Below are 24,921 nucleotides of genomic sequence, written 5' to 3' on the forward strand. Positions count from 1 at the left end.
TGATATTTAAGATGTTCATTTGGCAGCCTGCACAGAACAAATCACACCGTCAGCTCAGAGGTATGGCTTATCTATAAGAGCAGTCACAGACCTGGGCATTTCATCTGCACTGGCAACTCGTCTGTGAGTTCACATAACATGTCCAAAAAGCTCCCAAGAAGAATGACTTGAAGTGTTTTTATTCTGTTAGCCCAATGAAAAGCATTTCCCAGGCGTTGTGTGAAAACCGCAGCACAGGTGCAGCTCACACAGCACAACTGTTTCACTGGCTTGAAGGATGTTTCTGAACCCATACCAGCTCATACGGAGCTTCTATATGCCAAGCGACCAAGAAATGGCACAATGGAGCAAAAAGCATATGAAGAAACCTGACACATCAGCAGTTAAACACTCAGTGTCACAGCAGAGGCTAAAAACTCACTGTTGTCCTGATGGCTCAGCAGAAGGAGGGCAGATAGCAATCAAGCCATACAAAACAGTAACTTCTATAAAATAAAACAAAGGTAGCCATCCAAAGCACTCAGCAATACCAAGTTTTATAGATACAGTTATTTCTGTACTGCCACAATGGAAAGCTGAAGGTGAAGTTTTTAAGTGAAAGATCTAAATTAGGGATGTCCTGACTTACTCATCCCACTTACCACAGGCACTCTGAGATTTGAGAAATAATATCTGTAAACAAATAGGAGATGTTAAATCCCGTTTGGCTTCAAATGGCTGCTCTGAGCAAACTCAGGAAGCCCGGCCATTCACAGGCAAGTCTGCCTACACCACTGCTACACAGGAAGGACAGCTATGGGAAACAAAAACGAGAGCAAGTCAGAAGGGAAGGAGTCCATAGCTTTGCACTGTCATGTGTGAACACTGCATTAGGGAGACGCAGAGATGCACCTGCTCTCACTGTGCAAGGAAACATTCATTTAATTGCAGAGGGAAAAATGAAAGACTGGCATATCTGACATACACTGTACCTTAATTTATGGTGTACTGGTAAAAGCTATTAGACTGTACACAGGTTACTTTGAAATAACTGGATGCAAGTTAGACAGATAGATGGAAAAATATATTTTAAAAAAAATTTAAAAAGCAAGGAAAATTGGTGTAAGCATTCAGTTCATACAAATAATTTTCCTTGGAGATCCTTCACCATTATGGTGCTTCTCTACAGACAAGAAAACATTCAAATCAAAGTCCAGTCTGTGACACTTCATGAAAAGCGAGAATAAGTAAATAAACCAGGTTTCCACAGTCTGCAATTGTCCATATGCTACAAAAGGCTGGAGAATAAAAAAGACTCTTGAAAGACTAGGAAAGATAAAACGCAAGATGGCAGAAAAGGTTTAAAATCATTGTGGGGGTTTGGAGGTGGAATAGAACAGTAGAACATATGTTAATGTTACACTTCAATTTCACAGAGAAATTCTGTCCACTCTACTATCTGAAAGGTATTTTTCTGACTAGGTGCACCAAATATCAGCCAGTGAATTAGAATTAGGCATGCCAAATTACTGTCAGGTTCAGACAATGCCTCTAACGAAGCTTCTGAATGGGAACATGCTGACTTTCACATAAAGGGAACGTGGCTGTTCTGAACAGCGGCGGATTCGATCTCACCTTTAACATTTGCTTGCAATTCAGAGGGATGCAGACACAGGGAGTGCCTCAGCAGATGGCCAAAAGATTACATCCCCACTAAATCTAGCACATGACTTACCAGCTGGTCACTCACCACTCTACAACAAAATCTACATCCTTACACAGAGGCCAATAACGTGCCATGGACGGGCTGAGGGAGGAGAGAGAAGAATGGAAGGATGTGGTTTAATTAGTCCTCATAAAAAGAAAAGCAGTGCTGAAAGCAGAGCATTCAAAATGCATTTTCATGATCAGCAATTTGACAAATAGTTTCCTTTTCCATGCGAGACATGAGAGCAAGCTTACTGTGCTTTTGAGAGCAGGCCATGTAATCTAACTTCTGCTGTAGCTGTTTCCAGTCAAATGGCAGTATTGATTCATATTTCCATTTCCCCTCTGTGCTTTTCTCACCTTTCACAGGCGCTCAGACTTCAGTGCACAGCATTATGCAGCACCAGGTGCAAAGGTTGCTTAGACAAGAACAAGACCACAGCAAAAGGCTCAAGCTATCCAAGACTGAGTCACCACACCAAAATCATCGCCTGCGCGCCCTTACAGCATGCACAGAGAACAGAGGGAATCCTGCTTGGCAAAGCAGTTCTCTAGGCCTAGAGATCTGCTACATTTATATCAGCTATAATGAGCTTTTCGTAGCAAGTTTTGTTGTCTGAACCCTGGATCTACTGCTCTAGCACATGCAAGCATAATAGGGTCAGAAGCTCAACACCTCCTGCACACTTCTTGAAAGCTGTTTATGGACCCCTCAGAGGCCAGTAAGTGGCGCAATACTGGCACGTCTGCCAAGGGCTGCTCTGCCATGAGGACGCCACAGGTACTTTTCCCTCCCCAGGAAATCCAACGTTTTCCATGCACAAACCCTGCATGTCCTCACCTCCTTTTTTTCTCTCCCACTACCTGAATCACAAAAGATGCTCTGAGCTGGAGGGAGCAGAAGCCTTGCAGTGATCTTGACCCATGATTTTAACTCAGTCATTGTTCCCTATAAAAGCCCTGCAGCACCAAAGGTATGCTGTTAAACACAACTGCACATCCAACAGCAAAACAGCAGTACTGACTGTACCTCGAAATCCTTCTCGCTCCTTTGCAGCTCTGAAATGGAAAGAGCTGCATGAAACAGCAGCTTATTGGTTTCCCAAGCCTTTTACACCAATTCAGCATGGTGCAACCACATTGCCATTTCAAGCCTGAGACACGTTCAAAAAGATATGTTTCACTGTACTCACACACACTCAGAACAGCACTATGTATAGAAGGAAAAGACTTTCCTGAACAAGCTCAGGGGAAAAATAACTGCACAGGAGCCGCCAGGAACATACCTGGGCTCAGCAGCAGCCTCCTTCATAGGCAAGAGCAAAGTGTACTCAGAGCTCGTCCCCTGTACACACAGCACTGCTGAGTTAAAGTGATCAGTGCAACCAAGACATTACTTCAACTATATGGACACATAAGATACTTAAGTCATGCTTATTACATTATGCTTTGTCTTTCTGCCAAGGAAAACAAACCATTGGTTTACATACAGCCATTGTTCTGCTGAACCAGTGAGGAGAGTGCTTTACATATGACCTTCAAGAATGACGTGTTGGAAATACAGTGGGTACCTCTGTGGACCAACAGACGTAACAGCTGAGATCACATGCAAATAAATGGAGGATAACACTATGCTATAGCATGATTTGAAGGGAGGGCTGGGCTGACCAGAGAGCTAGTCAGCAGAAAAAAGAACCACTACAAAACGCCACTTTACTTGATTGCTTGCAGAGAGCAGGGATCCAGAACAGATTTCCTTCAGTACCAGGAAGACTAAGGTTGCACCCAGAGACACATTTTTCTGATTTAATGCTCAAATCCTTCAAACAGCTATCACCTGTTTGAGTGCAACAGTTTAGGGAAAATCTGGATGGCCTTGGCAGCAACCCACCTGAACCACTACGTTTTTCTCAACTGCAGTCCAGAATAAATGGAGTGGATGAGAGTTATCAATTTTTAATAAAAAGAAATCAAGAAATAAACACTTTAAAATTACAAGTCCTGCCCATGCAACAAAGAGCTTTCTTCAATTTGACCACTATAAATGCCCACAGGACAACCTGCCTCATCTTTCTCCAGGCTCCGGGAATCATGCCAAGCTAGAGGAAGCTAAGCTCCTTTCAGCAACCATCTACATCTAAAAATCGACTGCTTTCATTCTTGGATTCCCTCAGAGGGGAAGGAAAGCTTCTATTCTCTTTCCTGTGGTAGCAAATTGACCTACCCAAGGGATTTCCATTTTGCCAGATGTCTTGACATTGAATTATACTCCCTCTTAATTCACATCAATTAGCATTTTCCTGCTCCAAATGATCTGCAAATTCATTACCCTGTCCACAGACACACAAAGCTACTAGGTTTATTTGATTTACAATACAATTTCCAACAATGCTTCCTAAAAGACACCCTTTCAGTCCACAGGACAGTGACTTATAGCAGCTGAGACACAGCTGACTCCTTGGAAGGAGGGGAGTAAACCCTCCTGGTTTACTCACCCAGGAGGGGAGTAAACTCTTCAAAAGGGCTGACAACAGCAGGACTAGGGGAAATGGATCCAAGTTGAAGGAGGGAAGATTTAGGTTGGATGTCAGGGGGAAGTTCTATACAAGGAGAGTGGTTAGGCCCTGGAACGGGCTGCCCAGGGAGGTTGTGGATGCCCCGTCCTTGGATGTGTTTAAGGCCAGGTTGGACGGGGTCCTGGGCAACCTGATCTGAATGTGTGTGTTTGGTGGCCCTGCTAGGCAGGGGGGTTGGAACTACATGATCCTTGAGGTCCCTTCCAACCCGGGTGATTCTGTGATCTGTGATTGGAAGGGTTTTCCAGATTCCTCTGGCACATAACATTAACTCTATTTCAACTTCAGTACTTTGCAGACTGCAAACCCAGAAAGCACTACATAAAGTACACACCCCAGTGAACATCTAGATAACCAAACTTCACTGGCTACTCCCCTTCTGCATTTGTCTATTCTTTGCTAGTTTAACATCCAGCGGTGCCTGCAAGCCCACGAACCCACAGGCAGACAACAATCTCCTTGTCTGCCTCCCTCCACAGCTTGGACACCTCACACCTTGGGCCTGACAGCTACTTCCAGTGGGGAAGGGATACTGCAACTCCTTCTGTTTGGTTTGGCTCATTAAACTTCACCCCATCACTTTCTTCTTTGCAGAATTTTCGCTGCCCTGAGCTCTTCATCTGTACAGGAAGAACTTTGGTGGGCAAAGTACTGAAATCCATCAAGAAAAAGCAAATTTTGTTATACACAGTAGGTATATATCACTGCCTTGTCTAAACCTGCTCTATTACTGCCATAGCTCATGGACATCAGAGTGGCATAGCACACCAGTAGTCCATCTGGAACATTCTCCACACTATTTCATTCTCAAGAATTTGGAGAGAGAACAGAACAGCAGGATGGTCACTCTATGGAAAAAGCAAAGTCACGTTTGGTATATCAAAACTTGATATTATATATAATATCGATGTATCAATATACAATTGATATTATGTATCAAAACATCTGGCTATTCTGTTCCATATCCAGCCTGATCATTGTGGTGAACCACCTAATTTCGTATCTCCTACAGATTGATGCTTTTCAGCTCATCTTTTGCACAAAACCTGATAGCTATAAGCAGTACAGCTCTGTCCACATCAGTTTTATAAGGCTTCACTTCTTCCATCCGTGTACGAAAGTTACCCAGTAACTGCAGCAGAACATATCAAAACCCCTTCTAACAGCTGCAAACACTCCAACAAAAAGCAGATTAACAAGGTACACATGAAATAAAGAACCAGCTTTGTAGACCCTTTGCACAAAGGGTATTTTTCCATCTTTCTCTTTTTTGTTTTGTCCTTCTCAGCTTTTTTAAACAAAACTCAACTCCCACTAGCAAAAGCAGCCTTCTATTACAAGACCATACTTCCCCAAAAGATATTTCCTGCAAAAGAAAGGTGACAATTCAGCTTATTTTCTACAGTTGTTTAATGCAGTGGGCAGTTGATATATGTAGGCTTCTAACTCTCAATGACAAAATTGACTCAGACAGTTGGAGAGACACCTGGATCTTACTTACAGGTTAATCTGTTACCAGATCTGGTTTGACACACTGACTTAACAACACAGGGTTTTGTGCCCATTAACTGTAGAGTTTCATATGCACTCTTGCTTGTTGCTTAGCTCAAGAACTCACCTACCTGAAATGCTCCTTGAACAATCTCAGTAACAGAAATTCAAAAACATGGAAGGCATTTCTAGAAACGTATCAAAGAACAGCAATTTATATATATATACACACACACACACACATATACACACAAAAAAAATAGTGCTACATGCTGAGGCAATTGCAATTGTGAATGAAGAGTTAAGATACAAATAAAACCAATACTTCAATTAAAAAAAAAAAAAAAAAGCCAAAAAAAAACAACAACCTTGAGATCAAAAGCATCTAACTGGAAGAAGAGGGAAAATGAAATGAAAACTATGCATGTAACTTGTAGAAAGCAGCTGTGACAACTATCAAAACGTAAGAGGGAAACTAAAAGGTCTGCAATCTGCAAGTGATTCCTTCCCACACATGAAAACAGACATCAGACTGCTCTGCTAGGATCCCCACTCCAGTGCTGCGCAGCAAAACTACTGAGCTGCTGCGTTGTTTTGCTACTTGTTTAGAAGATATTTTAAGTGGAGCAACTGGTCCTGGACAAGTTCACAGAAAGGAAGAAAGGAGTAATAAAATAACAAATGCCAAGACAAAAAGCTAGCACAGAGCAGGATCTGCACCAGTAAACTATGACCAACATACCACGACCACAAGGACAAAAGCCATTCTGCTTCAAGTATTCAAAAGACTCATGTATTTTAAAAATATGCTTATCATGTTACCCAATAAATCCCCGAGGATCTTACCAACAAAATGCTTAAAACACTGACAAGCTTTTTTTAAACCATAGCTTAAATAATTTTTGCGTTGTGCATTAGTATTTAGTGAAACTCCTGCTTTGCAGCAAGGAAGCTGCAAGAAGTTGACTTACAGCTGACCTCAGAATGAGCTTCCTGAAAGTCAGAAGGAAGCATTCAATTGATTTCAGATAAACAGCAGCTGAAAGGAGCTTGACAACATTGTTTCTCCTATCTACCTAAAAAGCGAGTACTCAGGAGCCACAAAACGACTGCAGACAGATGGCAGGAAGCAGAGAAGAAAGTAGAGGATGCAATTCTTGAACTTTACCACACCCCTAAGAGATCAGTGCTGCTGGTGAATCCAACGCTTCAACAATCTACAAAATATCTTCTAGTTTTCACATGAAACGCAGTTAGAAACAAAAAAGGTGTAGAAGCTTCCAGTCCTAGGCTGCTGGTGTAGTTGTGCTATTATGCAGGAGAGGGGAAGAGGCAAAAACTTAAGGGGAATTCCCAAAGTCAGGTGAAACAGGTCACTGCTGAACTCTTCCACAATACAGGGCTACCCATCTCCTTTGCTCCTGCCAGTATGGTCCCACTGCTCAGCTGGTAGACCATCAGGCACAGGAGACTTCCTCACCAAGCAGCAATAAGACCAACAGCAGAGCCTCAAGTCACCATGCACGTAAGAAGAATCATAAGCCATCTTCTGTCGGTTGTGGGAACTGCTGCAAGGACAGCTTCATGGTGCCCAGGCAAAAGATCTTCCCACTAGAAACACATCTCATTATTACCCATTCCTAAAGGCTGGTCAAAAACCAGTTTTCAGGTTTCCTGAAAATTTCCAGTAAGATCCAGGTTTCCAGTTTTCATCATCTTCTGTGATGGAGAGGCAGATCCACAAAAGTATTGCCAAGTTTAAACACTGCTCTCCTGAGAACCCTTTACATCATCACTCACCTCTCCAGCTTCTCTGACAATCACAGGCATCTCAGTGCAGGCTGACAAACTAATTCTAGCAAGTAGAGAGAAACCATACTCAGATGCTTAGTTAGAATTGTGTTTTACAACTCCACATTCTGAGGGGGTTCCAAGCAGGGTTCAGTCCCTGCTGCAGCCCCTGTTTCTCTGGAGTGGGTACACACACACTGGTTGGCTGTGTAATCCCTCCTAGTTTTGGGCAGGCTTAGCATCACCTCTGACTGGATCATTTGTGTTTTCTTCAAGAATAGAGAAAACACACACCAAAGTTTTGTTATGTCACAATTAACAAATCAAGAGATGTTTTTGTCCAATGTTTGCCTGGCGTAGAGAAAGAAGCAAAGGATGGTGATCAAGAAACATTTGATCCTATTTCTGCAAGCAGACATATTTTGAACAAGACAGCAATAGAGGGTATAGCCAACACCTCTGATTCTGCAAAACAACTCAACCTGTACAGATGTAACATCCAAACACTAAAGCCAGCTGCTGAAAACCACAGCTAGGTGAAATCGTCTATCATTTATTTCCTCCTTCCTTGGCCAACCAACACACATGCACGTTGCAGAAGATTCCCTGGAGTTTCTGCTCAGCAGCTGCTTTGAACTGAGCAGTGAGGACAGGAACAAAATCTCTTACTCAAAGCACAGAGATTATGGAGAGGTTAATCCTCCTGACGCTGGCAACACAGACAGCTCTGTCAGGTGACCTGGTTCCCCGACAAAGAGATGAACTAAACGGGAATCCGAGCTGCCTCCTCTCTCCAGTATTCTGCTGCAGCTAGTATTTTATTTTATTGGTTAAAAACAAACAAAAACAAAACAAAACAAAAAAAAACCCTATGCAAAATACTAGAGTTAGTTATTCAGTGTGCGACTCTTCCTTAGAAGACAAACTCTCGAATCGTGCTTCATTTCTTTTGCTATAAGGAGTTATTAGCAGGTTACAGATTTCCCTTGAACATTTCATAGTTTATGATCAGGAGAGACAGCAGGCCTACTCCTGAATCTGTGCCTAATTAGGAAAAAGAAAAGAAGAATTCATCAAGCCTTTCAAAATTTACAGATAAAGATAAATGCAGAGCAAGGAAGAAAGAAGGTCTGCAAATTTTCAGTAGCATAACTTACTCTTCATTCAAGCTCTGTGAGATTAAGAAATGTGATTTCTTACATTAGTGGAAGTACCTGAGTTGATAAAGTGAACAAAACCTGCACTGTTTAATTTTACATAAAACAGACCTTAACTCATGTATGCCGATAGCTGTCAAAAACTAAGGAAATGCATAAAATGAAAGCTATAACCTTGCACCAGCAGGCAAGAAGATGTAACATTTCAAATCCGATAGAAGCCACTTTGAGTTGATAAAACAATTTTGCTGACAAACAAGGAGTTCAACCAGTTTAGAACTAATTCAGAAATGTTTGCAGTTGTTTTTTTTGTTTTTTTTGTTTTTTTTTTTTTTTAAATGAATTTCACTTCTTTTCAGATTAATTTCTTCCAAGACAAAGCATGTGCAGCAGCTGCTCAGTCATGCACATGTAAAGACCACTTAAGTGTCTTGCTGGAGTTATTAGATCAAATGACACCGCCTGGTCACAGCAACCTAACAGCTACAAGAAGACACAAGTATTCTGTCTGGTGCCAAAGAAGAAAAAATAGGAATTACAGATAGAATAACATAACTTGCATTCAGCATTCATTTCCTAAGGCTAGAGTGTCATCTGCACAGATTCCTGAATGACTTTTGCTTCTATGCTTCCTGGTCAGATTTAGATTAAACCAGAAACACCCTGTAAAAGAGGCTGCTGACTAACCATATCAGAAGGGAACGCCACCTCAGCAAGGCCTCAGCACCTTCTGGTACTTTCAACTTCAGGTTCAGGATGGCAAGCAAGCAATGAACTGAACACAGCTACTTGCAAAGCCCAACTGAACACGAGCCTACCAGGATAGTAACATGTATCTGTTCAATTCTGAAGTTTAGCACACTTGTTAGAAGAGATACCAAATGCAATAGTGTGTATCCCAGGGGAATTCAGGGCTATTTTGTTTCAGGGTTTTTTGTTTTGTTTTGTTTCCAATAAAAACATTCCACCATACTGCACTGCAACAGTTAAACAGTTTTTCCCAGGAAAAACAGCACCTGTGTTCTCCTGAAACAAATAATGGAGAAGAATTAGTCTATCTGAAAAACAGTTTTAGTAAAGATGTTAAAACTGCCTTACTTATTTCACTGCTTTGGTTCACAAACATATAAAAACCTAATACAGAGAAGATAGAAATAAGCTGACTGCAAGCACTAACAACAAGTAAAAGAAATCCTAAGGATATCAGCTACGGCATAACCAAACGAGATTCCCACCCTGGGATGAGGGATTTAGCAGAATACTGCTTGAGGAGGAACTCCGTGTAAGCCTAACTTTACTCTTGGCATTCACAGACTGCTTACACAACACTGGTCCCTGGACAACAAGGACAAATTGCAGAGGCAGGACAGACAGTCTCACCAACTTTCAGGATTTCTTCTGTTCTGCTTCAGGCGTTGGAATGTCGATCACTTTTTATATTCCCTAGAAGGCGGCTGAAAAGGACATTTTAAGTCAAGGTTGTAAAGACAGAGTGTGTTTCCCAAAATTCGGCTATGGACTGATACCGAAACAAGCACAGGATTTTACCTCCACCTGGGAGCAGAAGCTGAACATCCGCTCCCCATGGCAGTACTGCAGTACTGGAAGGAGCCATGTCTCCTCAACACCGTAGCCTCCACCTGCCAATATTTTTGATTCGACACTGCAAGTATAGAGAACTGAACCATAACAAGTGTTGCTATTGACAAAGATTATGCCCAAAATAGTTCTCTTGAAACCTCTGTGGTCTGCATATATTTTGGCCCCCATAAATGTTATACTGAAATTCCACAGGCTAAATGCAATTAGTATTGAAATTGTTAACTAAAATGAACAGCCTTTGGTAATAACTTAGTGTGAGCAAATCTTCCTCTAAGCAGTTTGTTGTATTATTATTACAACTGAGCAGTTGTCAGAGCAATAATTCACATCACAGTGAACTTGGTGCTGTGAGGATCACAAAACTGGAGCGGCCTTTAGAGTCACCCCATCTAGTATTTGTTCTCACAAGGATCTGAGCTGCAGAATCACAGAATGCTTGGGCTGGAAAAGACCTCAAAGTCCCTCCATTCCCAACCCAAGCTCTCTGGGCAGTGGTGCCTGGGCATCACCACGCTCTGAGTCAAGAATTTTCTCCTATCCTATTTTAGTTAAAACCATTCTCCCTTGTTCTATCACTGTCAGACCAAGAAAAATTCAGTCTTTCTCTTTCTAAGGACTGGAACACCACAAGAAGTCCCACCAAAGCCTTCTTTTCTCCAGAGCTGAACAAGAACAGTTCTCTTAGCCTTTCTTCGTAAGAAAGGTGCTTTCTTTAATTATCTGATGTTTTTTTTCTGGAAATAAGTCCTAGATCTCACCAGCACCTGTTTATCAGTTGGAAAATGCCACAATGTCCTTGTCTTCTCAGCACAGACACTGAAAGGAAGACAGAGTCAGTCACGTTTACTTCAACCCTCTCTGTTCAGTCCCACTCGAGCTCATGTTTTCCAAACAGGTCCGGCCAGTGCAGAGCACAGCACTCATGGACACATTACCTTTGCCTTTGTACTTCCATCTCTGCTCAGAATACTTCCCTCAGCATATACTGTCTCACCTTTTCCAATACAGCACTGAGACAGAAGGACTCCTCAGCACTTCTCCTTTCACTAAGCTCCCTGTTTTTCAGAAATTCTTCTCATTTGCCTTTAAACTCAAAACTCTACTTACTATCAGCTCATTTTCATTATGGCTGTCCTCGGGGTCATTTAATCCTTCACATTATACTTACCTACTTCTGAATCAATTATGCCATTAGGACTCAGCTTTAAAACACATCTGACACACTCACGTTTCTACTTTCCTTGCCATACCACAAGCAGAAGACATCTCTCTGCTTCTCCCACTGACCATTTCAATGCCACTAGCCTCTGCTACGACCAGTTCCCACCCAACTTTACATTTCTTCTGCCAGTTCCAGATTTCCTCAAAAACAAACGTCAGCTACGGACAGGTGTTTGTTTCATCCACAAACAAGAGGCTGGCTCAGCACAACCTGCCACTTGCAAACCTACACTCCATTTATATCCAGTTACTTTCCACGCTGCTTACATCCATCTAAAAAGCTTTTATTACGTCTCTTTAAATTTGATTTTAAAACTCACAGTATCACAGCCTCCCCTGCTTTAGAGGTTAAGATGCATCTGCAGCCCACAATCATCCCTTATCTCCTTTTCTGTCTGCTCTCTTGCAGAAACCACCTATCTTGTTCTCCAATTAGGTGATGTCACTGTGGCTTAGAGCAATAAGCTTCCACTACCAGACTTCAGATTTCAAGTGTTGTATATTTCAGTACTCTAAGCCAGAGTTCACCTAACTCAAATTCAGTAAGGTGTTGAAGTTTTGCCATCACCTGTACATCTGTATATCATTTTCAATAATATCCTTATAAGAACAACTGGTGCAGCTCAGGAATCATACCTACTGCACCTTCCTTCTGCACCTTGATCCTGTGCACAGTGCTTTCCTGCTTCTCGTTTTCGTATGACTAAAGCACATGATGTTATCTGACTTAATATCCTACAGAAGAGCTCATCTCTTCTGCTGAGTCGGAAGCCCCTGCCTTAATCCCTGGACTTCCTGATCCTCAAGATACACCTTCCTTTACAAACTGATTGTTTCTGCTCACTGAAGTTCTGTGCTTGTGCACTGTACCCTGACACAGTGACCAGGTGAATCACCAGCTCTAGGGCCACCTTCCGGGTGGAGCCTTTCTTTGTTATTTGAGATGTTAATATTTGTCCTTGTAGCTTCACAGATTTCCATGCCCTCCTCTGTAATCAAGCTCTTGACTTCACCAAAAAGCTTCTCAAGGTGTTTCACAGCTGCTGGTCTAAGTCAAATCGTGGTCACTCAACCCAAGTTCGATTTTACGCCCAGCTCCAGCATCCTTCGCACTTCTTAAAGCCTCACCTACAATGAACTGTACTGATCTCGTGGCTTCAGTCACTTCTTGACAATGAATAGGCCTGACGACACAGCTCCCTACCCAGCCATTACCAGCAGCATTTGTCCTCTGGTGTGGAACATTAGTCTGCCACAGTAACAATGCCCAGGAACACTCCTCTGTAAACATATTATGAGATTTCTAGCCACATTTAAATCCTGAACTACATGCAGTAGATCTCTAGTGCTATCACAGCAAAATCTCTTATCAGCTCTTCCCAAAGTAATTTCAGCCCAGCTGGTTCTCTTTTATCCACGCTAATGCAGCTTTGCAATTCTGCATCACTAACACTGTGAAATACTGCCAGTCACCTTTGTTCCTCTCTTCCCAGAGTAGGGCATCTCCTCCAGCATCTCCAGGAAAACTGCTAATAAAACACTTCTCACTGTTTACTTTCTATAAATTTACATAATTAAACCACTTGTTTCTAAAAACTATGTCATCCTTATTTTGTCTCCAGCACCACCAGCTCTTCCCTGTAAAAATGAAATGTAAGCCTCTACAAGCACACACAGGGTTAACTCACATATTCACACTTTGGTCACATGCTGCTCCGCTCCAATGGAGCTTGAACACATCTCCGTATCTTTGACTGAGTGGCAGATGCAGAATGGTAACTACAGACCAGGTTCACAACATAAGCTTTGTTGCTAGTGCTCTGCTAAACCACACTCTCCGTTCCTAGCAAAACGTAACAAAACACTGATGTAAAATACCAGTCTGACAGGTTGTGGCAAGTCTTGATCTCGTTTCAAGAAATGAAAAATGTGTGTGTTCCTCATTACAGTCCGATTAGCCGAGCACTTCCATTCAAGTGGTAGGCATCACCTAATTCCCTTTTTACCAACTTTTACAGTACTGAAGAAGTTTGACAAGAGGGTGGAATTTCATCACAGCTCAATCCAGTCTGAGCAAAGACACCTCAACTTCTGCAGCTGTGATGGTAAAGCTAAGCAACCTGTGTAGGCTAAAAAACACACATTTGTTGTGTATGACGACAAGCAACATAAGGCTACCTAGAACCCCAGTAAATCCTTCAGCAAATTTAATTCAGAATCGCTTTTTTCCTGAAAGACTACAGGTTGTTAGACTGAAAAAAATCTACGTCCTACAGAGGGTCATATTAGATTACTACAACAATCCATTCAGGACCTATAACTATAGCGTTTCTAAGCAGTCAATCTCCTCAAAAATCTGCTATTAAAATGGAGAATACACAGACTCTACTTACTTAATTTGATATGTGAAAATCTAATAAAATTTTGCAGACACAGCGAGTTATAATGGGCAGGAAAAGCTGAAAGAAAATCACTGTCTCATATCCCTTTTCTCCTTCCCAACAACCCCATACTTACACTACCTGCCAAACTCATGCAGCATACAACATCTTTAGGTCCAAACGATATGTAAGTCTGGCACATATGTGAACTAGGAAAGAATTAATTTATTTCATAAAATAACAAGAGCTTACTAGTCCATGAAACATTATTTCAGCTTTGGTGGTATTATCATTACCACACCCTGAAACAAAGGCAGTTTTAATTTCCTAGAAGATTTTTAAGAAGCAGCAAAGGAAGTGCACCTTTCCAAGAGGACACTGAAGAATAAAGCGTGATGGAGAACAGCTCGTGAAAGTGGGGAAGTGAACAAAACTGGAATGACACAATTTTCTAAAATGCACATAGCTGTTAACTCAGCAGTCAAGCTCCTTCCTCACCCTAAGCTGATAAGCTATCTTGGCATCATCTCAGGTAGTGTCTGATACTCCTGCCATTATAGGAAAACAGTTATTAAAAGTTTCCAGGATAGCAGTTTCCAGATCTCTGGTGGCCTGCAGTTATAACACACCACAGGGACTGCAGTCATTGGAACAGAAGACTGTGGAGAATCACCACAGGCACTGGAAGTCTATATTCTCTGGCTATTTCCCAAATACAGGTTCTGAGGTTTATGAAAACCCTCAAGAAAAGCAGGTATTCCTGAAGGATTTCCTTCTGGACATGTAAACATCTCTACATTCGTATATATTCTATATTCATTCCTCCTAAACTACATGCACCAAGCAGATTTTTTCAGCGTATATTACAGTTTAGGTGAAATTTGTCCCAAAGTCTCTTCATATACAGCCTTTCCATCACCACCTGACCACATGAAACTTTGTTGTATCATTCAAAAATAATTTTGAACAATTAAAAATAAAGTACACCTGAAAGAGGTCATTTTGTACAGCAGTTTTTGAATAAACTAGTCAAGGATTTGCTGAAGAACTGCCTTAAAGCAACCTCGGGATACTCAAGATGCCCATGTTCAGTGCAAGGTAAAATAAAACACACAGCTCCTGATGCTTGAAGTTTACAATGCTCTCTAATCATGATCAGGTATGTAGTGATACGGAAAAAAAGAAAGAAAACACCCGTGGTGAAAAGCTGCTGCAATCAAAGCATCATCTCCATTGCTCCTAACAGAGGTTCCCATTCATGAGAACTACGGCAACTCAAACACAGGCAGCCAGGGAAAAATCACAGGAAGGTTTAGAACACAACCACTAGCAACACATGATGCTCCAAGTCATGATCCAGCTGCAGAGGTTCACACTATACACACTGCAGCATCAGCTACCCAGCTTGAGTGCCTGCGCCACAGCGCTGGCTCAAAAGCTTTACAGAAAGGTTTGTGGGCTTAGCTCCAGACACTTTCCTCATGAGAGGACTGCCAAGACAGCAGTGGGTTGGCTATATAAGTCATACTTCACCTGGACAAAAGAGCTACTCAAGATGTCCTTTAGCATATAATTTATTTATTTTAATGATGCATCTTAAGCTGAATATTATTATGACACTGATGCCAGCTGAGAGAACAAGCAGCCGGTGCACCAATGTTCAGAAGTGCTATTCTGTAATTCCTGCGTATGAAATAATCATGTCTCCCTGCTGAAAATGCTGGAGTCTCCTTAGAGCAGCATTTGGCCGTAAAGAATTAAGAGGGTTAAGTCACAGGAGCTTTAAGTAATAAGGTTAAAACCAGTATTCCTTAAAGGGACACGCTCAAGGCGGGAAGCCAAACTTCTTTTAAAACTCAGCAACAGTTTTAGGCTAGAGATTATCTGGGGGAAGACACCTTCTCTTATCCCTCATTAGATATTCCCTTCTAGTCAATTCACTTTCCATTCATAGGGATGTTCAGCTGCAAGGAAGAGGATCGTGGGTCTTAGGTCAGCACAAAGTTGTTCAAAGACCACATTACATTTTACAATTCCAAATGATCCATTCCTCAGATACAGGCAGGCAAAAATGGAACAAAACAAAATTCCTAACAGTTTTTAATTCGTGCGCCCTGGCAAGCAATGACAAAACATTCACATACTCAAGCACAGACATCAAAAGTACACTCTGCAAACAACAGGGGTGAGGAATATACACCCAGCGACATTTCAATTTAATTTTCCTTCAGAATAGAATTTCAGTAAGCTCAAGGTCTCCAACACAGTCTTGCATGTGAAACTCAAGCACCCAACTCCCTTCCAGTTCTTTCCAAATCTTTAACTCTCCTGACAAAAGGATGAGCTTATGAACATTCAAGACCAGCGTGCTACAGAGAACTAAAACCAAAGCACAACTTTCACCTGTCAGCATTTCCTTTCATTTGAGATATCCTCACCAAGCTGACAGAGACAACACAAACCTGCCATTACCACCTTCAAGTTCCTTGCCACCTCCTATAGCAGAAGGGAAAGAATTCACATCATAACATACTGCTTAAATAGTTCAAACAGCACCAGTCAAAACTGCCCCAAGCCTGGGGAAAGGGAGGCATCTGTGTGATCAGGTACTTCGCAGTCCATCTGCTAAGTGAACACAGCAATCAAAGAAAACAGTAAAAATCAGGAAGTTTAGATAGCTAGCGTCCAGACATCAGTGACATTTGCTTTAAAGACACTCAAAAAGACTAGAAAAAAGTTTCTAAGCAGACTGGAGTGCCACAGCCCAGGTGAAGTTAGAGCACACTTATGAGAGGACAGGTGCCTACAGGTCACCGAGCACACCAGGACGTCTGTGAAAACAGCTAGCAATGTGTAAGGAGTTAAAGATCTGAAAAAAATGACAACTACCAACCAACACTGATTTGGAATTCACCTAAACTACACAAACACATCCTGCACAGCTTACTGAGATGTACAGCTGACTGGCGCAGGGCACTGTCACAGAAGTGACAAACGCCATCATATCGTGGTTAGTCTCTTGAGGGGACGAGTCATTCTCAGTGGGGTTGCCCAAATACCCTCCTAATACCAACACTTTTACTGCTAGATCGACCACTTGCCATTTACGAAAAAGGCACAGAAGCTGCTGAAGAGACAAACAACAAAAAAGCAATGAAAAGCAACACTGTGCACACCAAGTGTAAAAGGTCCAAGACAAAAGAAAGTCCCTCCGATATCCTGCTAAATTTGAACACTCAGACAACATCCATCTAACAGGAACCTGTATCGTGGTGAGCATCTGCCAAGTGCTACATGTCACAGCAAACAAACAAAACTTTATTCCAGCAAAGTCCTTGGCAAAGGTGGCTAATGCATATGGACGTAAGCAAAAAGGAATGGAGCAGATTTTAGTTCTCCATTACAGGACAGTGAGATCAACACACCAATATAAAATCAATTTTTCATTTCTATAGGAACTTTAGTAGCATGAATAAAGGCTGCAAAAACAAAAAAAATCAAATTCAAACTGCAGAAAAACACTCAGAATGTGTTCTGAAGTCTGCAGTTCATCTAACAAGAAACAAGAAGAGCAAAGTGCTTTCGCACACTTCCTCACAAAGAAAACACCAGGTATCAGCAGGCTTCAATCTACCAAAGTGAAAGCAAAGGAAGTTCCACACACCCTCACAGCAGTTCCCAATCTGTTTGCAAGTCCATGCAATGAAATCTCTGTATGAAGAAAAAAAAAGTTGTTATACATATATCACTCTGGTTGAAGACCTTTTGGAAGAGCAATGAGAACAGCTTTCACTGAACAGAAAAAGTAGTTTCCAAATATTGAGAAAATTTGGTAACAAGGCATAGAATAAAAATGAAAGGGAGGAAAGTTCCAAAACAAAGTAATAAAAAGATCATTTGCCATCACTGCCATCAGACATATGTACTTCATGTGCCTCCAAGTCAAATATTTAAGGTAAGGTCCTGAGTTAAAACAAAAATTTGCTTGGATTTCACGTGATACGGTGTAAATTGCAATTAGCTCCTAGGCTACAGTTCATAATGAAGAACTTAGATCATTTCCTTATTAATAAATTCACTGTTTGTTATATAATAAAACAGAATGTTAAGAGAGACTTCAATAAGTTTGAACTGGCAGATCTCAAACTGAAAGAATCAACTGAGAGGACACCAAGTGAGCAAAATGAAAGATGCTAGTCAATTTCAGGAAGCACCTCTGTGTGCTTCTTTTATCCACTGAAAATCAGCAAGGGTTTTCAAGTATCTCTTTGTTAAAACTTTGCAGTAACAGTACTCAGAACAGAAAAATGAACCACCGCCTTTCCATCGCAAACCAAACACAGCTTGTCAGTTTTAACTATGCTTAAGAACAGAAGAAGCTGGAAAGCTTTACAATTATCTTTCTAATTAAGCTACCAATTGCACGTGTCAGCTCTCCAAACCCCAAACTTATGACCCAATGTAATTAGGCTCCTTTAAGAGAAAAGATTCCTCAGCATTATCATCCAGACTTATAACACATTTCATTTGGTTCCAACATACATACACTGGTAGCTTTCTGACTAATAACAGCTACAGAAAACCAGTCTGTAATACTTATTCATCAAGCAATGTTCCATTAATACCTGCATTTCTGCTACTGCTTTCAGAACCCAAAATCTCTCATATTTTCCATTTTTATCCACCCCAAAACAGGCAGGTTTTCTTTTTGTTTTGTTTTTTTTCCCCCAATTCTGCAGCCATTTCAGAATATGGACACCATACAGTTGTAGAACTGCCCCCTGCTTAGAATACTAAGCTATTCTGACTAAGCCAAAGAAGTCACCGGACAAGCAAGTTCTGCAGCAATTCACAACAGCAACAACAAAGTAGTTTGCAAAAAATAAACGAACAAAAAATTTTTAAAAAATCATTAAAAAGGTGCCTAACTTCAAGAGAGCGCCATTTCATGTAACAGTCGACAACTTGAAGCAGCAGAGAGCAGGACGAGAACAGATCCCCACACAGAAGCTCCTGCACGCCTCAGGTAGCTGCACCTCACAGAGATGCTGCAGATGGGGCCCCGAGACAACAAAAGCACTGCCCCCCCGTGGGGCTAAGCTACACAGTAGGTGTGGGGACAACAGAAGACCTCCACTGCCAATATCCTTGGAAAAGCTAAGAAGTAGAGCATTTCAGACAAACAGTGAGCAAGACAGACGATGTATGACACAAATCAACACAAATTTTACTACAGTTACCAGATGGATAGCTAGGGAGACAAAGAGATTAAGGATACAGTGGGAGCTGTCACAAAGCAGAGGGGTGGAAAACTAGAAGAAAAACATCGCTGAGTGGTAAGAAGCCATGCCACTGTCTTGAGACACCAAGAGCTGGGGGGCAAGTGAAAGGCTGGGAAGGAACTGATGACAGAGCACTCGTAACCACATGATCCGGCTTTGGCAGGGCCCTCGCTTGGAATGACCCTTACGAGCTGCGATGGCAGGTACCTCCATCTGTAATCTGGTAGACAGGAAAGATCAGAAGAAAAAACGAACGAAGTTAAGATCCAAGAAAAAAAAAATACATCAAGACTTCCAAAACAAGGCCAGGAGAGCTAACAATGCAAGACTGACATGAAAAAATTAAACTGCTTCACTGGGACTACTTTTATTTAATACCTGCTATTTTAACAAACACAATACTAAACACAAACTAGTAAAGAGAACTGTGCCAAGAGAAGATTATCAGACATAATCCAGGCACAGCTGCTCTGAACTGGAGTATATGCAATCTCTTCTGGGGTAGAATCAAAATATGAAGAAGTGTGCTGTAAATCAGTCACATACAATTCAGCTTTTTTTTTTTTTTTCCTTTTGCTCCTTGACTTTGACCCTCTGCATCTTTCAAGAGTACTCCTCCAAGGGAGTCCCTTAGGTTACTCCTGGAACAGCCTGTGCCACTGGCTCACTCTGCCTGCAGGTGAGCCCGGCTCAGAGTTCTGCTGCGCTCAGACTTCCTGCCAAGTACCTCTGTGACAGACACAGTGCAAAGCTTCTAAGAAAACACCTGATTCAATCTCTGAGAAGAAGCAGTAAAAGAAATGTGCCACCTAAAATAAGATCAAGAAGCCATGAATGTCAGCTGCTCCTCCAGAAAGAAACACAGAATTCAAATCTATTTATGTGCACTGTCTTAGATTATCCATTCATTAAAATATCATTAATGCACATAATTCAAAGAGGAGGAGGGGGAAATAAGTGAATTACAACACGTTCGGGCTGCTAGGCTTCTTGTTACACTGCCACTTCAGGTTTTTTCCACGTTTCTGTTATCTGTTAAAATGCAATTCAGACGCAATTAACAGTGTCCTAATTGCCTACATTTCCTTCACAGGTTTCTGGTTGTCTTTCTTTTTTAAACTCAGGTCTACAGCATCCAAATCCAAGTCACTATACAAACCTATGCATGTACCTTTCTTAATGGAAACAGAAGTGGCTTTTTTTTTTTTTTTTTTATATAAATAGAGCTCTCTCCTGCTTGCTCCAGAAGTTGCTGTTTTATTTCATCTCCCGGTACCTAATTTGTTTTTTCAAGTGCTCCACAGCAGTATATCACCATTTTACAGATCATGGTTCATAGATGCGAGATCTCATCAGCTCATTCTTTCAGCCATGACCACTAAAAAAGAAAAAAGTGTTCAGAAAATGGAATGTATCCTGCATCCTTCTGGCCAACCTGCCTAGCGCCATCTAAACTGCTGCCAGTATGATCTACCACCTTAGCACAGCAGGTGGATATGAAAGACAACTTTCACAGCTCCCCATCACATACAGTCAGAGCTACCTCAGGTGTCTTTAGATCTTCACACCTGAGCAGAAATAAGACAATCACAGAAATCAGTTCCAGGCTGCTGAAACGCTTTTGTCCCAAAGGCTCTATGAACATACAAAGAACAGCCTGAGGAGGCAGAACTGCTTCAGTAAATGCAACATACAGTTGGTGTTGTTGTAGTGTATTATCCATTCATTACCGTTACTGTTACTATGACATTAGTAGATGAGTATAAATACACCTTTAACACAAGAGGCAGACTTTTTCAAAGGACAGCCCGAAAGCATTTTGGTGAAAAATCACCAAAAAGAATGAAAATAAAACAGCCTTGTAATATGTAAGCTCCACTGAGATAATAAGAATCAGCTTCAATTAGGGGATTTGGAGGAAGAGCTTGAAATGGGTAAGCCCACCAGAGATGCTCAGCATGTGCTTCAGAGATCTATGGAACATTTTTAAGACAAGCTTCACACTTACGCATATTTCCTAACTCCTCAAAAAGATATATATATTTTTTTAAATATCAAGGCTGAAATGCAATTTGAAAACCCTCTCATAAAAGAATAGTGCTCTCCCCAGAATACTGCATGCTGATGATACTCTGGTGTTCAGCACCTGAATGGACTGCTGTCGTCAAATCGAGGGACATCAGCAAAAAGAAAGAAAAAGCTCGACTGAGAGCAGCTCACCAGCAAGTGTGTTGGGCTTTTTCTTTTATCATATCTGGCAAGGGAGCTGAGAACATTCAAACAATACTTGTAAGCCGCAGGGCACAGCACGGGGACGCCCTAAAGAACAGTGACAGCCGCGTAGCCGCGTCCCCGAACCACGAGTCCTGGCACACGGTTTCCTTCAGGGATTTTACATCTCTGGCTCCAGAGAGCAAGAAGTTGAAACTAAGATAAGGAGCATGCAACCAGCGCTACGATCCATCCTGCACAAGTGAAGGAGGCCGGGCGGCAAGAGGGCGGTAACAGCGATAGTCTGAAACAAAAACGCACGTCTGAAGCACGCACAGCGCTGTTAAAGCCCCGCAGCTCTCCGCTCAGCGGCCTCCAACGAAGCGCAGCACTCGGACGCCGCACGGCACCCCGCACCACGCCTTCCCCGCCTTCCCCCGCCGCACAGCCCGCGCTCAGACACCTGCCCAGGCGCGGAGCCGCGAGCTTCGGCCCTGCCTTCCCGGCTTCCCGACACTTCTCCGCCCCGCGGAGCGGGGGAGCAGCCGACGGCTCGCTGGGACGGCGGGAAGGTGCGAATCACTCGCTGAGAACCACAGAGGAGCCACGCGCAGAAATCAGAGCGCCACGCTCCCGCTCCCGAGCGGATCCTCAGAACGCAAACTAACTCGCGCGCAGGTGCTCCGCGGCACGCAGTCTCGGCCTCTCCCCACGGCCGGCCCGATACACCCCCGAGGGGCGAACAGGGCACCGCCACCTGTGCGAACGGCCCACGGTGCTCCGACGCCGCCGCGCCGGCCCGCACTCACCTCGCACACACAGGAGCGACATAGTACCTCCCCGCCGCCGCGCCTCAGCCACCCCCGGCTCCTCTCATGCCGCCCCGCGGCCGCAGGTCGAGCGGGAGGGCGTGGCGGCGGAGGCGGCAGCGCGGCGAGCGGAGGAGGAGCCGGACCGCCGCGCCGCGCCCCGCCGAGGGGAGGCACCGGGCGGGCGGCTCGCCCCGCCGCCATCTCACGGCGGCCGATAGGGGGCGCCGCCGCCGCAGCCCCGTCACCGTGGCGAAGGCCCTGGCCCCGCGGCTTCTCCCTTCCTGGGAGCTTTGTCTCTTTTTTCTTTTTTCTTTTTCTTTCTCTCTTTCTCTCTTTCTCTCTTTCTCTCTTTCTCTCTTTCTTTCTTTCTCTCTTTCTTTCTTTCTTTCTTTCTTTCTTTCCTTCCTTCCTTCCTTCCTTCCTTCCTTCCTTCCTTCCTTCCTTCCTTCCTTCCTTCCTTCCTTCCTTCCTTCTCTTTTTCTTCTCACACCTCTGAGTGGTCTTTCAGTGCTGCTTCATCCCCAGCTATTAATGAGGCTCGCGATGCAGTGCACTTTTGTTTCCAAACAGAGGGTGCAAAGAGAAACAAAACATTTCTGGAAGTGTAACTTAATGGTGTTGGAAATATCAAAAAAATTTAGCAGGACGGTATCTCCGATAAAGCAGATGTTATTCGCAATGGCAATGGCAGGCCTCCTGCAAGCAGGAGAGCACCCAGGAAACAGTGTTCCATCTTTTCATGCCCTGTCACCCGACGCTTAATCTCTTTCTCCCCTGGCTCCTCATTGGGTGAGTACTGCAGGTTCACAATCTTCTCAACGCTTCACTAAATGTACAAACACTGGACAAACATAAATCTTCGCTGGCTAAGAGTAAATCTCTAATTAATTAATTAACTTCTGACTCTTACTCCACACTTGGTCATTGTTTCTGGATATCTGCTTGTTCTCCCATGCATAGAGATAAGCTCGGAAGGAGGACAGAGGGGAGTATCTTAATGCCTGCCTGTCACATCCCAACCTTCCCACAGAGCGAGACAGTCTGGCCTTGTGTAGAGGCCCCGGCTGCTTTGATGTTTGATAAATTTGTTTTTCTTTTGCTGGGAGTTTCTCTTCCTAACAGAACAACTCTACAATATATTTTCTAGTCTCTGACACTACACTCACATTGTTTGGGACATTTACCAACTATTACAGTTTTGCAAGAAAGAATTAATCACATGACTCAGCAATTCTGTTTCTAAAACACGCTGCTAACATATACAGTATTCCTACTTTTTACATCAATTATTACAGAATACAAACACATTATGTTCTACTTCTTCAAAACAATTGCCCTTTTTAATATCTAATGCAGAAACAACATTTCATTCCCACAATGGCAAAGCATAATATAACATTAGTTCTGTGCCTTTAACACTTAGAACAACCCGCAAGCCTATACTGAGGACAGAGGAAAAGTGTCTTGTCTGAGTCCTTCAAAGGCACAACCAAGCTTCCCAAAACTCAGACTGAGACAGAAGAGAATGAGTTCTGCCCTGTGCAACAGAGTGTGTTTTGCCGCTTTCACTCCACATAAGTGCATCGGTTACAGAAATGTGTCAAAATATGTGCAGCTTCCCTGGGATACGAAGATGAGCCCTCAAATGTCTTTGTTCTCATAAGTGGCCCTTAGACTGCAAGCTGAACGTGCTCATATGACCAGAAATACTTCCATCCATGGCAGTGTGTTTGGGTACCATCAGCACATGAAGCTGTCAGGGACAGAGCTGATGTGGATGGAGGGATCTCCTCCTGTCCTGAAGTGACATCTACACTGCTGAGGTGCTCCTGACCCCACAGAGGCTCTGGTTTGCTTATTTACCTCTTACTGAGGTTTAGCAGCAGCAGATTGCGACAGCTCTGGCACACCGACCTCTGCATTGTGACTGTACATCATCAAAGCCTCCCAGCTGTGAGCTGGGCACAATGCAGGCTTTCCATCTAGCTCCAGGGGATGTCTGAGCTGCGCATCTGAAGGTAGGATATCAGATTCTCAGCCTTTCCTCATCTCTGGTGCACCTTTATTTTTCAGTGGAGCCTTACAAGTTTTTGTCAGTGAAGGATTTCTTCAAGGGTTTCCCCGCTGTTCAGACTTCTGGGCCTTCTCGCTCTTGCAGCCAAAGAAAACCCTTGAGGTGCACAGGAGCTGCTGTCCACAGTAACCTCACAAGGATTTATTCACAGTAAAGGTGGTCAACTGTTGGAATGGGCTGCCCAGGGAGGTGGGGGAGAACCCATCCCTAGTGGTATTTAAGAGGTGTGTGGACACAGCGCTAAGCGACATGGTTAGTGGCAGGTCTCTGTACGTCAGGTTAATGGTTGGACTTGGTGATCTGGAAGCATATTTTCCAACCGAGGTGACTTTATGGCTCTGTGATTCTCTGCCCATCATGACTGTTCTGCTTCTGCTGTTGCTTCCTATTCCTCTATCTGTCTTAATATAACGAATGAAGTCTTTGGAGCCATGGTTGTCCCCAGTGGCATCACACAGCACTTGTTACAGCAAGCCCCCATTGTTCATGCTGCTTACAAATGCTACCATAATACATCAATTACCTCATCAAAAGCAGATGATGTCACACTTTTTTTAATATTTCAGTAATATATTATTAATAAACATGGGATCAAATAAGCACTGTAGCTAAGATCTTTGCTGGATGAGATCTATTT

General features: G+C 42.9%; 1 protein-coding gene across 2 annotated transcripts in view; it reads right to left on the reverse strand.

Annotated features, from left to right (window-relative positions):
- Nucleotides 1–22,285, reverse strand: part of UNC13B (unc-13 homolog B) — a 204,221-nt gene extending 181,936 nt beyond the window's left edge. For both annotated transcript variants that reach the window (XM_042838404.1, XM_042838403.1), the window contains exon 1: nt 22,208–22,285. In XM_042838404.1, coding sequence (XP_042694338.1) covers nt 22,208–22,229 — 22 coding nt within the window. In that variant the 5' untranslated portion in view covers nt 22,230–22,285. The remainder of the gene's footprint in view (nt 1–22,207) is intronic.
- Nucleotides 22,286–24,921: the final 2,636 nt, after the last annotated feature.

This window comes from Centrocercus urophasianus, unplaced genomic scaffold (genome assembly GCF_019232065.1).
Source record: "Centrocercus urophasianus isolate 14NV4802_14NV808 unplaced genomic scaffold, USGS_Curo_1.0 seq_8, whole genome shotgun sequence".
Taxonomy (NCBI): domain Eukaryota; kingdom Metazoa; phylum Chordata; class Aves; order Galliformes; family Phasianidae; genus Centrocercus; species Centrocercus urophasianus.